We start from the raw sequence: 15,561 nt of genomic DNA, 5'->3' as shown, positions 1-15,561 counted from the left end.
AAAATTTTTTAGAGAAGCTTCTCATGTTGAAGGACAACATATTTAAAGCTGTTTAGGACAGCCACATTAGAAAATGTCATCTACTTGCTTGTTGAACGGCGAAGAAAGTCCCACAGACACATCTCTCTGCACCGCAACTTTCTCACAATCCCTGACAAGTATTCTACCTTTCTTCCACAAGTTAGAATTTAGCAACCTTTGAGCATTACTCAAGTCCCAAAATAATATTTCGCAATTATGTGACTTAATTTTGCTGGGAAGGCGATAATTGTTTCTTCAATAGCACAATTATTTTCTATGTGGATTAGTTTGTTGGCTGCTATCAGTTTCTTAGGCCATCTATGTGAACAGAGACACTGGAGGCCATTCATGTTACCTCAGTTTAGGTGGGCTTTGTGTCACACCTAAATGTTTCATCTATATCAGGGTCAACTCTTGTGGGAAGTTCCCACTGCCTAGACACCATTAAGTCCTTAGGAGTTCTCTTTTGAGACGGAAGGCAGGAGTGGGAAGGCCGGTCTCCTGAGAGATCTCCTGCCTCACCTGGTGGTGAGAGCCTGAAAGAATAAGAGCTCTTTCCACCACCTTGATGCTATCTTGGGGCCTGGAAACAGGGTTTAAGGAGGGAGCCCTGTAGTATTTCCTATGCTGTGCAAAACTATAAGGCAATCCTACCATTAGGTTACGGTTTGGCTGCTGGCTATCATAAACTGTTACGGCCATCACTGTATTTTTTTTCTTTGAATTTACACCTCTCCTTCATACTGTGTTTCTACCTCTCAAAGCCTGCATCCTACGCAGTCTGGAGGGAGGCAATTGCTTTGCTAACGTAAAGAAGATGGGGTTCCCATGAACTCCTACCCTGAGTGTGCAGCAAAAGACTTCTAGCACGTCCCTTTCTTTTTTATGTGTGACTACATATGAACCATCTTGCAAACTCAATATGGTCACCCTTGTTATAAGCTCATACTGGATCCTGGGCCTGCGTGTGGTGTGCTGATACAGCACCATTCGTAGTTCACTGTGCTCAGTCATTCGCCCCCTCAAGAAAGTGCAGTTTGTAAGTCAACTAATTTTTTTAATCAGTAAAAAATTACTGAATTTAATAAAAATAATTCTTGCATCTAGTGTCCGGTGCATACAACAGAACAAAAGATGCAGAATGTGATATTCACATAGGAAGCACTTTAATCATCAACGCTGTAATGCATCGATTACAAGATTCATTATAGCATGTTTTTGCAAGCAGACAGTATTAGTAGAAAAATCCAATTATTTTTTTTTACTACAACAGGAAAATGATCAAGCCAGCAGAAAGGGTATTATCTACTTAAAGCTCAGTACACAGAACAATTGTAAACAATTTGCACATATTTCATATGGTAGACCGGTTTGTTAAAGAAACTGGTTGAGTGATGGTTAGGAGATTGCTGGTCATTAAACAGCATTCTAAGGTAAGGAGAGTGACACGGGTGGTGTCAAACAAGGAACAGTGCTCTGTCCACAGTTCTTCTACGTATTGGTAAGTGATACTGTACAAGTGCCAAAAGGGGAGGAAAGTTTGGTTGCAAATGAAACAAAGATCTTTTACTAAGTTGATACACTGGACACAATAAAAAAAAAAGGTGAAACCTAAAGAATGTGGAGGAAGTGTGCTTTAGGCTCAAATGGTTTTATGATCTCAACAGAGGCACAACATTAATTAGAAGCAGCACAGAAAATGGGATGAGGCCTTGAAGGTCAGAAAGCAGTAGAGAGGAGTCAAGGGATTTTTGGACTTATCATTTTGGGTAAAGTCAAAGATGTTAAACAACTTGACAAGGATACAAGGAGAACACAAATGATGTGGTAATTCACTGGAGGAGATATACCTAGCAGAAAAGGTAAGAGCAATAACAAGCACATATTATTAGCGAGTCCTCAACTTAAGCACTGTCTGATTTCTGGAGGGCTCATCTGCAAGGAGTACTGCGCTTATGTCTCAAACCAATCAATCAAACCAGATTTGTAGAGTGCACTTATCCTCTGTGAGGGTATCCAGGCGCTGGGGTTGCTTCTTGGTGCCTCAGTAGAATAGCTAGGTCTTGAGGCTCCTTCTGAATTCTTGGATGGTGGGAGATTTTCTTAGGTGAACGGGGTGGCTGTTCCAGCAGCTTGCTGTGAGTTAGGAGAAGGAACGGCCTTCCGTAGTTGCAGTGGCAAATGAGGCATGTGTGCGCGAGGGAAAGAGGCGGAGCGCAGGCATTTGGTGGGGGTGGTGGAAGCTCAGGCAGTGGCTGAGGCATGCAGGTCCTTGGTTGTACAGGGCTTAAGAGGCATGTGTCAGTGGCTTGAATTTGCATTGTTTGTGTACGGGGAGCCAGTGGAGGATCCCTAAATGGGAGTAGATGGGGATCGTTCTTTGGAGATCCAAGATGAGTCTGGCTACTGCTTTCTGGATGATTTTAAGTCTTTTTGTGAGGTGTGTGCGAGTCCAGCATAGAAAGCGTTGCCATATTCTAGGCGGCCTGTGTGACGGTTTTTCTGGTGTCAACAGGGAGACATTTAAAATTCTTATGGAGCATGTGGAGGGTGAGGAAGGAGGAGAGGAGACTGTGTTGATCTAATTCTTCATGCTGAGTTTGTTAATGGTGATTCCTAGGTTTCGGGCATGGTCCAAGGGAGTTACAGGGGGTCCAAGGCCGGCAGACCACCAGGAGACGTCCCAAGGTGAGGCGGTGTTAGTAGCATTTCCATTTTGTCAGTATTGAGTTTAAGGCAGTTCTTTTTCACCTAACTGGCGATGCTGTTCATGCAGCAGTGGAAGTTGGCCTTCACAGCGGAGGGATCGTTTGATAGCGAGAGGATGAGCTGCACGTAGTCTGGGTAGGAAAGGATTTTTATTTCGTGATTTCTGACTATGTCAGCCAAGGGTGTCATGTAGGTATTGAAGAGGGTGGGGCTGAGGGAAGAAGCCTGGGGGAACGCCGCAGATGATGTTCTTGGGCTTCGAGGTGAAGTGGGGGAGTACTATCTATGTTCAACCAAAGAGGAAAGACGCAATCCATTTAACGGCAAAGTCTCTGATGCCGATTTGGTGGAGCCTCTTGAGGAGGGTGTAGTGGGAGACTGTGTTGAAGGCCACTGAGATGTTGAGTAGGATCAGGGCAGCCGAGCCTCCTTGGTCCAGGAGGTTTCTTATATCATCAGTGGCTGGTGGTTTAGTTGAAGTGGAAACTGGATTGGGATGTGTTCAGGACGTTGCAGTCTTCTAGGTATGTTGTAGGTTGATTGCTTTCTAAAGTACTTTTGCTGGGAACAGGAACAGGAACAGGAGATAGGTCAGTACGTTTTTAGTTCGATGGGGTATGCGGAGGGCTTCTTGAGGAATGGCTTGACTCTTAGGTGTTTCCAGTCTTCAGGGTAGGATGTCTGTGAGTTTGCTGCCGATAGTGTTGTTACCAAGGTTGAACATGTGGTGAGGGCATGGGTCTGTGGGGGAAGCTGAATGGATGGACCTCATGATGTCGATGGTGATTTAGATGGGGAGCTGGCTCCAGTTGGCGATTCTGTAGTTGGTAGGGGTGTCTGTAGAGTCAAGAAGGCTGATGGTGTCGGCGGCCGTGGGTTGGAGTGCGAATTTTCTGTAAATGGTAGATATTTTGTTGTGAAAATAGTCAGCGAGGGAGTCGCATAGGTCTTGGGAGGGGCGGTGCTGTTTTCTGCTGCTGAAGAGTTGGAGAACTCTTTTATGATGTTGAAGAGTTGTTTGCTGTAGTTGGAGCTGGCTTGCTTGCGAGAGGTTTAGGTGTATTTTCTGGTGTCTTTCAGGAGTTTGTGGTATAGGCCGAGTGTGTTTGTGAAGGTGGTTTGTTTGTTAGGCTCCTTGGTGGTACACCATCTCCTTTCAAGTAGTTTACAATTGTGTTTTGCGGGTCTAAGTTCCAGTGTGTACCAGCTGGTTTGTTTGGCAGGTATGGCTGGCTTGCTGGGAGCGGCCAAGTCTGTGCAGTCTGAGATCCAGGTGGTGAATTTTTTGACAGCTTTTTCAATGTTTGATGTGGTATCTGGGTGGTAGGAGTTGAGGGCGTTGGTCCATTAGCGTTCAGATACCATGCTCCAGCTACGATGGGAGGTGCATAGAGGTCTGGCAGTGCAGCTGGAAGCAGTGGTGTAGGTGAACTGGACGATGGAGTGGTCCGTCCAGGGGAATTAGGTGGTGTGACTGTACCGGACTATGTTGCTAGATGAGAAGATGGGGTCTAGAGTGTGTCCTGCAATGTGAGTGGGGTCGGAGACTATCTGGCTGAGGCCGATGATGCTCATGCTGTCTAGGAGGGTAGAGGTGTTGGTGTCTTTGCGGTCATCTAGGTGGAAGTTGAGGTCCCCGAGGCAGATGTAGTGTTTGGTGTTGATGGCTTGTGCAGCGATGAGTTCAAGGATGGTGAAGCAGAAGCTGAGGCGCGGTCCTGGAGGACTGCAGATGCGGGTGCCTTTAATGGCAGTTTTTTCGTCTACACTGGAAGTTGAATGTTCCATGCTCTGTGTGCCATTGTCTGTTCTGGTGGTGCAGTGGGTTGAGTCTTTGTATATTATGATGATTCTTCTGGGTTTGTTGGTGGGGTTGCAGTGGACATCTTTTATCCGTCAGGCGTAGTGATGTTGGGTGCGGACGTGGCATTGAGCTAGGTCTCTGTGAGGAAGGCAATGTCGGGAGTAAGGGTGGTGATGGTGTACCATAGCTCAGTCTTGTGTTTGCAGAGGGAGCAGACACCGCGCAGGATGCAGTATAGTTGGTGGGGGAGTTGTGGTCGAGGTAGTCGGGGTATAGCAGCAGTAGTTTGCGCAAGAGGGTTGGTGTTGGCACTAGGTGAAGTCCAGGAATGGACAGGCCCAGACAGGCTTGCCTCTGGCGCACCGGCGGCGCAGCCGCACAGCGACCTCCATAAGTAGCCCTGGGAGGTGGGAGGGGTCGGGGATGGGGCTAGAGCCTAAAAGCGTGACTGAATTAAGCGGAACAACACTGTCAACAAAACAGTGCAACTAAAAAGAAGCAATTAAAACAAGCAAGCACCAAGTATCAAGATGCCATTTTTTCAGTAGGGTAAATACGGATGAAAGACAGCTCAAAACTGGTTGGCTGAAAGAGAGCATTTTGTAAACCACAAGTCCTATGAGAAGTGGTGCTGGAACCTGTCTTTGTAAGTGCAGTGACAAAAAAGGATTGAGGAATATGAGAAGAATAACCCAGTAACAAAAGGGAACACACTTCGAGATGTGCTGCATTGTCCACCAGATGCATGCAACTTAAAGGACATAGCAGAGGAAGAGGGCAGTCTTAGGAGTAACACTAGAACATATTTTATCATGAAAAGGCAGCTGTGTGCATGAAACAGATTCTAATCAAAAGCAGCCAATTAATTCAAAAAGACTTGGAACAGACCCAGAAGCAACAGGCTGAATGAGCAGGCCTGCATTCCACATCTGCTATGAAACCATCAGCTGATGAGGCTTATGGGGAAACTGGGCATAAATAAAGTACATTTCACATGGCATGTGGATAAATACAACAGACCTTCCTCTTGGCCAGAACAGGTGCCACACAGCTTTAACCACTGGTGAATGCACATAAAGCAACAAAACATTTTGTGCAAAAGGCACGTTACTAAGGACCTACCAGCTGGGCATAGGTTGTAACTTTAAGTCTTTTGAAGAGTTCATCCTTTTTGTACCTGTAATCTAAAAAGAAATGAAAATGTTTGTCACGTTAATTATTGATCTAACAATACATTGGCAGAAACCACAACTCTCAGATAAAATTATCGCAGGCCCATAGTTCTTTTACATAAGAAATTAAAATGTGTAAAAATACCAGAATTAATTAATATAATTTTCTGCTTCTACTTCTAGCTGGTCTCTGTCATGTTGCTTGTAAAGTATAAACACACAGGTGATCACGTCTTAAACCTTATTTGATCAGCTATTGCATGGCTTTTTGCACCAATTGCTAGCTCAGCACTTAGAGCACACTGAAGCATCCCACAATCATGTGTGCATCAGAATCCTCCTGAAACAAACTTTTTCAGCTGTCCTCTTAGAGAGCTCCAGCTGCTCCTGCATTTTGGTCTCTTTAAAGTCAGTAAGATAACCCTGGCCGGAGGAACGTCCAGCACTGTAAATGACATTATCCAAGACACGCCCTCCATCGCCAGTACAAAGTCACAAGAGTGGTTAGCTCCCCTTTGTGTTCCATTTTGGCATTACCATTAAACCCAACCTTCCACAAATAATTCACCCATCATGTATATGCAGTTACCAAGTATTTATCATCAGGGGATGTAACATTGTGAACACTGAATAAAGACAGAAGGCTAAATCTACCAGAGAGTGCGAGAGGGCAAAACAGTAGTGTTTTACTTCTGATGCAGCCGAAGAGGTGGTTGAAATGTTCATTTCTCAAAAAGACTGAATACATATATCAAAGTGACACTGGCAGTGAAATGTGTCTATAGTAAATAATGTTCCTATCTTTATTTTCTACCTAATCTTCCAGCGTGATTAAACAAATATAGGTTACAGGATTACATTGCAGTATTAAATATCCCAAAGCCGTGACATTGTGTGAAACGACTGAATAGGATAAAGTAATTTATATCAGTGTGAAGGTTTGGAAATGCTCGTCCTGCTTAACAGTAAACTGGTTATGGTGTGAAACTAAGCTTGATGTACACATTCTCATATAGTTTCCAAGTACCCTGCAGATGTACAGCTCTCTACTGCTAGGTTCATGCTCTACAAATACCAATGCATGCACACATATTTACAATACAGCACCCTTACACAATGGGCTCTGGAGTAGAGCACTGCGCTTTAACAGGGGAAAATTGAAACCCTTTGCAGGTATCTATAAAAAGTTACAGGAACAGGCTCATTCTGTCTCTTGATGGAGAAAATAGCTGCTGCCAGAACAGAGCAATCATTCCTCTAGACATGTTTTTGATGACCTGCGAAAGACTTTCCTTTTAGAATTTCATATATCACGCTTGTAATATGCCTGTTCCTCGCAAACAAGCTTTATTTACTCTAATAGACACACACACTTTTTAGTTGATTGGGCAGAAAGACATCAAAACATCTGAAACTGGACTAGAATTGGAGGCGGGCATAGTTTTTCCTAGTTCTTTTTAAGGTTGAGCATAGCAGCGCAAGCACTGCTTTTTCGACCTGTTGGTATGTATTTGGGCTTTTAACCACACCCACCGCACGTCCATCACTATCACTCATTTGTGGGCTTGTCTTTCAAAAATCCTTTCTTTTAGCTCGTAACTGCTTTACGTTTGTCCCTTCTTAGGGTGGTTTTGTTACCGCCTTGGGGACCGACCCTGTTACATGGATAATTGCACGTTTGCAATAACTTGACTGCAAGCTAACTTCTTTTTCCTTTTGTGTGTCTCCTACATGCCTAGGGGGGGCGCATTGAATCAGCTTGCTTATGTGAACTGTTTTACTTTTTATTTTCAGTTTGTGTGGCAAGAAAAGTCCAGTTCGTAATTTACAACGCTAATAGCTCTAACTCGGGTAAACGCAAGACCCATTGCATTGCAAATGCTTGTTTAACACTGTACCTACTCCACAGGAACAACATCTATAAGCTAGAGACAGATTTCAAGTGTGAAGAGGAGCGGAGAACCCTGCACAACAGGCATTAGCAGATCATTAGAATATGTGACGACAGGAGGGAGCTTTCCGCACCCCATTCTAGAGCGGGTCACTGTTGGCTTGGTGTCAACGCAGCATCACAAGCAGCTCAACCCTGGTGGAAGAATGCACCCCAAATATGGCATGCAGTAAAGAAGGGTATGTGCATGCTATGAATTCATCCAAAAGTTCTATATAGATGCTGTGATCAGCCACTAAAAGAACAGTTAGTGGTTTTTCTTTTGAGATAAGATGGTCTTTTGTCATAAGAAGTGCCACAAACTCCTCTCAGAACGCCAGTTCCGCCTCCTGCACACTTAGTGACATTGATGCCCGCTACTTGCTTGTCTGGTGGCATTAGTGCCCACTTGGGAACTCATAACAGAAGTACGACCTGGAACATGTCTCATAACCTCTGTGCCCAATATTCTGTCTTGTGACATCACGACTCCTCCATCATGTCTCATAACACCAGTCATGAATACTCGCTGGTCTTGTGACAGTGGCGACCTACAGTCTCTCTCAGTGCACCCCAGCATGTCGGCAACCTCAGTGCCCCCTCGACCATGCCTCCTGACATTACTGTCCACTATTCTGTCTGTGGCTTCTTTACCCGCCTGGAATGTCTGGTGACAGTGTCTGCTACTTGATTGTCTCGGGACATTAGTAACCTCTCCTTTTCCATCTTGTGTGATGTGAGGCCCCAGCCCAGCCTGTCCGTTGTATTATCAGTGATCACCTCGGCCTTTCTCTTGCAACACAAGTGCCAGTTCCCTCTAGGCAAAGAGATAAAACTAACTGCAGTTTATCAACTGTGCTATGTAGAAGAACCTACGCTATGTTTACACTCATGTCTCATTTAAAGGCTTTAAAATATTCAGACTTCAAAGCAAGAAAGCATTAAAAAAAAAGTATTAAAAAAAAAGCATTAAACATTTGAACATACGTCAAAAACTGCCACCGGACATTACAACGTACCTGGCTCTGCTTGACAGCTCACTTCCTCCTGGCTCTGGAACATGTTGATCAAAAAGTGATCAAGCTTTGAATTAAATGAAATTTACAAAATGCTAATTTTCAAAAGATCAGCTGCCTTGTTCCTGTGTTCTGCTGAGCTCGGTCAATGTTAGGAGTGATCAGAATCGCACAGAAAAGTGGGAGAATCCCGCCCGTCGCTCTGCATAAGCATATCAGCACTGCTCGTTTTATTGGATCAGTACTAACTCAGTGGATGTTACACAAAATTTGCTGTTCAGGTTACAGAGGGACAGAACAGTGCCTGTGTGGAGCTGCATGTGATGCCCTTAATCCCAGAGAAATCAAAGAGGATGGCTCTGTGGTTCGCCAGAGGATACACAGTGGCCTTTCTCACAGGTACAGCAAAGTGCCCCTTCCCAACCAAACCAGGGAACAAAAGACCTTCTGTGCTTGAGCAAAATCAAGCAAATAGAAGTGTGAAAACAAAAGGAAACTTAACGCTCTTCGGAGGCTTCACATCCAGAGCATCAACAAAGCGTCAATTGAGATATTTCTGGATGAGAAAGTAGCTGTTTTAGTGCCCTAGCTAAACACACTATGTAAAATAAAAACTGCCTCTAAAACCGCCATCTTTAACTGGTTCATCGGGCCAGCGTGGTGTGTGGCAAGACCACAGAAACTTGTCAAGCTTGACTGTTTTATCATACTATGACCACGCCTTGGCCAGTGGCCAAAAAGTTAAGTTAAATGCTGCTGGCAGTGTTATGTAGGCAACCTACTTTAACCCTTAGTGGCAATCCAACTAGAAGCACTAATAAGCATGATCAGCTGCAACTAGGCGCTTAATCAGCTTCGGAGCCTTAAGCCAACCAAATACAACAACGAAGTAAAAAGTTAATTTGGCTGCACTGTGATAGATCAAGTAGAATTATACTTTAAATTAAATGGATGAGAATGTAGATTGCTTGTGCCAGGCTAATTAAAAGATGAGATACTTTTTCGACACTATTAGGAAATTAATTGGTATTTTTCCAAGGCAAACCAAGAAATTACCACAGAATTTCAGTGTGTACAAAGGCCTTGACTTAGGTGTAGGTACGATCGGATTCGGAAGAGATTAATTCATTAGAGTCGTGCCTGAGGCCTAGTTAAAACTGCAGACAAACCAGGGCTAGAAACAGAACTAAGTCCAAAAAACTAATGGCAAAGTGTCAGAATTCATCCTCAGGAGAGAACTAGCAAGGCAGATGATGGCTGGTCAGAGAGTAGTAGCATGCCTGGGTAGGACCTTACTATTACATACATTTTCAGCAAAAGCAACCAAAGAAGGTTTTCTAACCCAACCTGAACAGCTGAAACACAAGAAAGGTTCCCAGGCATACTGGGGGATTATCGTAGCACAGCTGTCAATCACATAAGTGACTAACGAGTCTTCCCTAGAGGCTGGATCAACATGTTAAGTTCACCCTATCCTAGTACGCTGTAAAGTTGAATTCTAGATGGAGCCTGCCATAAATGAAAATAACGTGATTTAACCGTGGAGGCCATTCTGACTTTCCCGCTGGGCCGGCGGGCGCCCGCCAAAGGAGCCCAGCGGGAAAGGCCCTGCAACAATGAAGCCGGCTCCGAATGGAGCCGGCTGAGTTGCAGGGGTGCGACGGGTGCAGTTGCACCCGTCGCGATTTTCACTGTCTGCAATGCAGACAGTGAAAATCTCCCTGGGGCCCTGTTAGGGGGCCCCTGCACTGCCCATGCCACTGGCATGGGCAGTGCAGGGGCCCCCAGGGGCCCCACGACACCCGTTCCCGCCATACTGGTTCTGGCGGTGAAAACCGCCAGAAACAGGCTGGCGGGAAGGGGGTCGGAATCCCCATGGCGGCGCTGCAAGCAGAGCCGCCATGGAGGATTCTCCCAGCCGGGGGTAATCCGGCGGGAAACCGGCGGACCCGGCTGGGCGACTGCGGCTTCACAGCCGTGGTCGGAATACCCAAGAAAGCACCGCCAGCCTGTTGGCGGTGCTTCCGTGGTCGTCGACCCTGGCGGTCGACGACCGCCAGGGTCAGAATGACCCCCTTAGTCTGAGCCCTCTTTACACTAGCATGGGAAAATATCACCGTAATATCTCAATGTATCACTATGAAAGGTAGTGTTTGTGGGCTCCACCTGGTCCTAGGCTGATGTAGCTACACAGCATTCAGAATATTCTAGCCGGTTAAGGCTTTGAAACACCCAAGCGCTCAACCTTCCTAACTGGACAGCAATTTCAACCAATATCATTGATATCCTTGGTATCGACTTAATGACTTTGGGGAGCATCAGAGACTTGGCATTTTGGTAGCAAGAGTGTGATGGAAATGCTGCATCGGTCCTAGTATGGGTATCGTCACTGGTGAATTTTTAACAGGATCCTATCCAACCAACTTATGTTCCACCAGAGAAATAGTTCAGATGAAACCAGTGGATGGTGTTTTGCACTCTTGTAGAAATCGACATGAGGCTTAGGCTCTTGCAGATTCACTCTTTTGTCATCGAGATAACTTAGACCTTAGCTTCAAAAGCTTAGAGTGGATTGTGGCTCTCCATGCCTTTGTTCCATCAAAGCATCATTCATGGCTCATCTGCTGTAAGCTTGTGTAGCTTTGTCCCTATTTTAAAGCAATGATGCCTCGGCAAACACAATGAAAATGGTGATGCATCCAGATGGAAGTAAAAACGAAAAACGCTATGGCAAAAAGATAGCATTGTTCTCAAAACCACAGGCCTAACTCCTCTACTCGGGAATGAGAAGTGTCCAGGGTGCCCACTGTGTAGAAGAGGGAGCGAGGGTGAACAACTGAAACACTGGATAGCATTGTGTCGAAGACGTTTTCATTAAATGAAAAGTCCTATTTATTAGTGCCTAGGTTTCTTTTACCCCAAAGTTGAGGGAGAGTCCATCTTTGTCACCAAACCCAGAGAACTTGACAGAGAGAGAGATCAAGAGTGAGTTTGAATCTGCCAGCACATTTGTTGGACAAAAAACAGCATGTGACGAAATGGGATGCGGGGGTATGTAGGGCGAGTGAAGGAAACTGAGCCACAAACTAAGATGTGTTACTAGGTGGTGAGAGAATGGAAAAAAAGCAGCAGAAAAAGTAAAAAGGGACAAATTGTACATTTTAAGTGACTTTTGTGTGCAAGATGTTTGTATTTAAGAGTTTTAGGATGTGAGTGGTTTCCATTGCCCATAATTCTGAACAGCTTTTTGAGAATATTCTAGCAACAGTTAATGGGTAAACAGTTAATGGGTAAATTGCTAAATAAATAAATACATCTACATAATTTGTGCCTCTGTTTCTGTCCCAGACTGGACACTTTCTTGGATAGGGGGAGGTGATGGGGAGATGCAGTGGGGAGAAGAAGCATGAAATGCTCTCCGCTGCCAAGGCACTTTTTCCCCTTCCGCCTCTACCTATCGCAAATTATTATTTATTTTGAGGACTCCAAGAAGGTGGTGAACGGTATCAGGGCTTCTCTGCAGGGTGGTGGATGAGGGGTGAGCAGTGGAGAAAGAGGAAATGTGCCCTGTCAGGGGGAGCACTGAAAGTTTCCCCCGTGTCGTAGAAAAAGCATGTCAGATCCAGCAGACGATGCTTGGCTATTGTTTTAACCGAATCCTCAAACAATTTTACCCTCTGTAATTTTCAGCCGGAAAAACTTGATACAGAAACACTGGGGTCAGTAATGACTGGGTACAGCGGTATTCCACACAGAAATGACACTCCACATAACTAGTAATCAGGGACTCAGAGACTTTGGACCTTGTGCCTTCTCTCGAGGTCTTTGCACCTTGTCACCAGAGCACTTTGAGACATCTAGCTTATAGGACCTATAAAAACGACAGATTCCACAGTGCACAATCAACTATCAACATACAAAGGAGTCCATCAGTCTCCATAAAAATAACATAATGTAGACTAGATTTAGTAATATGTAACCCAAATGGTTCGTGATACCATGATAACCACCACCCTTCGCAAATGAAGTAGCAATTTCACTCCATCAAATGGCTTAAAAAGATCTAGCACTTTACAGTGTGTTGTAAACCTTGTGGGATATAGCTCACCTAACACTGGAATATAATTCTTAATATAGCAGATGTCTAATTAGCAAACAGCCTACTTACTTCTCTTGATCTCCTCGAGTTTTTCTATGTACTTGGTCATGCTGTTACCTAGAAAAAAAGGCAACATTACTAATTATACAAGGCCACTGAAGGAAACTGTCCCATTACAACGCCAATGGAGGACATTGTTATAAGTAGCTTGGAGAAGTAATGAGGCAGAAAAATGTCTGTACACTTTTATCTGTTCTGTGGGTGATCCCTGAAGATGCAGAAAAATTGACTGCACACAAACCCCGCCATCTCTTGTGTACTGGTATACCATTCACTGTGTTCTTACAGCTGACACTGTAGCTCGTACTGGAAAAGTTATTGCTGAAAGACAACCCGAGAGGCCTGTGCCTAGACATAAGTATCATAGTCAATGCCCACAAGATCACCATTGTGCAGATGAAACCCACATAACATTATCGTTTGATGGTTTGTAAGCTTCACTCATATTACTTATGTGCAGGTTAGGAACGATCTCCTGCCACATCTCCCCAGAATGCAGTTGTAATTTGCCCCCGGACACCCGCCCCACCTGCATTGAGGTCTATTCTAGCTAAAATGAAAGCAGAAAGGTGAAAAACAAGAACAAAATCTAGGCAACTCCACCATATTTAAAACTGCATTTCTTTTACCTTGGGACAGAAAACCAATTTAGCATCTTCCTCACAAAGGCACTTCTTGTTCTTGACATCCTACTCCACCCAACCCCCACCTTTCCCAACACATTTATTCACTTCCCGCCCATCAAAATTACTCTTAACGTTTAGCAGAAAAATACATCTCCCATCACAAGGATGTATGTCAGCATCTTCCTTTCAAAAGATGCACCCCATCATCTGCATTTCAGCTCATGCCCTCCAAGAAACATTATCTTCCACAACCAGCATCCTTCTCTGCGCCTCTCAACCTGTATCCCCCCAAATACTTCTCTCTTTCCTGCCAAAGAAGCAGCTCTTCCCTTCCCTGCAGACGTCATCTAACTTCCCAACCACGTAATCCCCACAATGGCTGCCATAAACTACTTCCACTGAAGCCTCTCTGGGTTACTTTAAACACCTAAAGAAAAGCTGAGTTTCCTAGGCAGATATATTTTTGAGACCACCTACTTTCCATAGAAATACTACTTCACTAGGTTGCTGATCTGGAAGCCACAGAACTAGAAAATAGCTGAAGAATCAGCATCGTGAATCGTGCATCCCAAACAGCATGAAGACATCACCTTCTCGGAGATGGTTGTGCTAACACCCAACAGGTTTTTAATCATAAATCAATCTAAACCGTTTAGATAAATATTACTGTTTACCATTAAATTATGATAGCATGATCTCCGATCCTGCTGAACAGCTGAACTTTTTTTTTTCTCTCTTCACCACAGTATATCATCATTGCTCCCCAAAAGATTAATTATTGTTGTGCCACCATCAGTTAACTTCTGCCTCTTTCACTGAGAGTTAGCAGGGATAGCTCTATACTACCGAGGACACCCTCTGCACATACCCTTGCGTCACCTGAGATTCAAGAACATGGGAGCCTTTTCATCCATCTAAGCTCTGACTAATAAGGATAAAGGATACGCATAAAGGGGAGTATTCACTGCCAGGTTGTTTGTAACTCTGAAGAAGTCACTAAATCGTGAACATTTTTAAAGCGATCCGGTGTGGGTCTGCGGGCAGGGGGTGGGAAAAGACCCATCTCACAAATGTATTTATGACAGCGGTGCCTCCTTCTCAACTATAACGTTAACAGTGCACATTTGGCAACTATGTTTCCAGCCCGGAACATGTGAACTGTGCCTTTGTATTTGTCAGTTTATACTGGTTATGATTTTTTAAATTTTCTCCTATGTATGATCCCTAATGCTATCAGTAGGCAGTCTATGACGGTCAATGAGTATTGATTATTGATAAAAAAAATTAGAGCGCTTGAATGCCAAAGGCGTCTTGGTGCTAGAAACTACCACTGACTCATGTGATTGCAGCATATCCAAAGTGCATCCACCTGACATTGATTATACCTCCCCAACTGGACAAAAGAACAACCAAGTTTTAAGCTGTTTCCTACGAACACACTTAGGGGCAGATTTATCATTATTTCACAAAGCACAGCGCAGAAAGTGACTGCGCAAGGGTGACCCAAAACCATGATAAATATTCCCCATAGTTTTTAACATTGTTTGTCCCATAAAGGCGTTTGTCTACAAAGTCCAAATTTATTCCATAGAACGGCACCCACAAGATTACTTGCATGCATCACGGGGAACTTGACACTAACTGTAGAAAACAAAATATCCATGTGGGCAATTTAATCGTAATCAACAAACACTATAATTAACCACTAACTGTGTTGAGGAGGCTGTTTAGCCATAATCCGACTTGTGGTTGGTTACCTGTGTCAAGCCTTGTCCTGATATGCTGATACTTTGGGTTGTTTGGAATCCTCTTCTTCAAGTACTGTGAAAAGAGAAAACAGACACTATTCAATATTTAAGTAACCTTCCATAATATAATTCATAAATCATTTGACCAAAACTGCAGGTCCTGATTCTACAAGAAATATGATTTCCTGAGATGTGATGCCACTGAAACAATTGTTGACTGCTGCAGTCAGTCACCTACGGGAAAACTGCCGGTCGGGAAATCTCTAGGTTTCCTTACAGCCCTGCCTGCCTCTGAGCCCAATCCACATCTGGGCAGAAAAATTAATTGATATTGCCCATCCTGATTAAGGGGAACGTTTCTTTGGAAATAATTGTA

General features: G+C 44.3%; 1 protein-coding gene across 1 annotated transcript in view; it reads right to left on the bottom strand.

Moving 5' to 3' along the window:
• The window catches only part of CEP41 (centrosomal protein 41), a 68,436-nt gene that overhangs the window by 12,108 nt on the left and 40,767 nt on the right, over positions 1-15,561 (bottom strand). Inside the window, exons 2-4 of the mRNA XM_069229327.1 lie at positions 15,195-15,258; positions 12,821-12,868; positions 5,657-5,718 (exon numbers count right to left, since the gene is read on the bottom strand). Coding sequence (XP_069085428.1) covers positions 5,657-5,718; positions 12,821-12,868; positions 15,195-15,258 — 174 coding nt within the window. The remainder of the gene's footprint in view (positions 1-5,656; positions 5,719-12,820; positions 12,869-15,194; positions 15,259-15,561) is intronic.

This window comes from Pleurodeles waltl, chromosome 4_1, assembly GCF_031143425.1.
Source record: "Pleurodeles waltl isolate 20211129_DDA chromosome 4_1, aPleWal1.hap1.20221129, whole genome shotgun sequence".
Taxonomy (NCBI): domain Eukaryota; kingdom Metazoa; phylum Chordata; class Amphibia; order Caudata; family Salamandridae; genus Pleurodeles; species Pleurodeles waltl.
The sequence above is the reverse complement of the archived record's forward strand: the minus strand, read 5'-3'. Positions and strand labels throughout refer to the sequence as shown.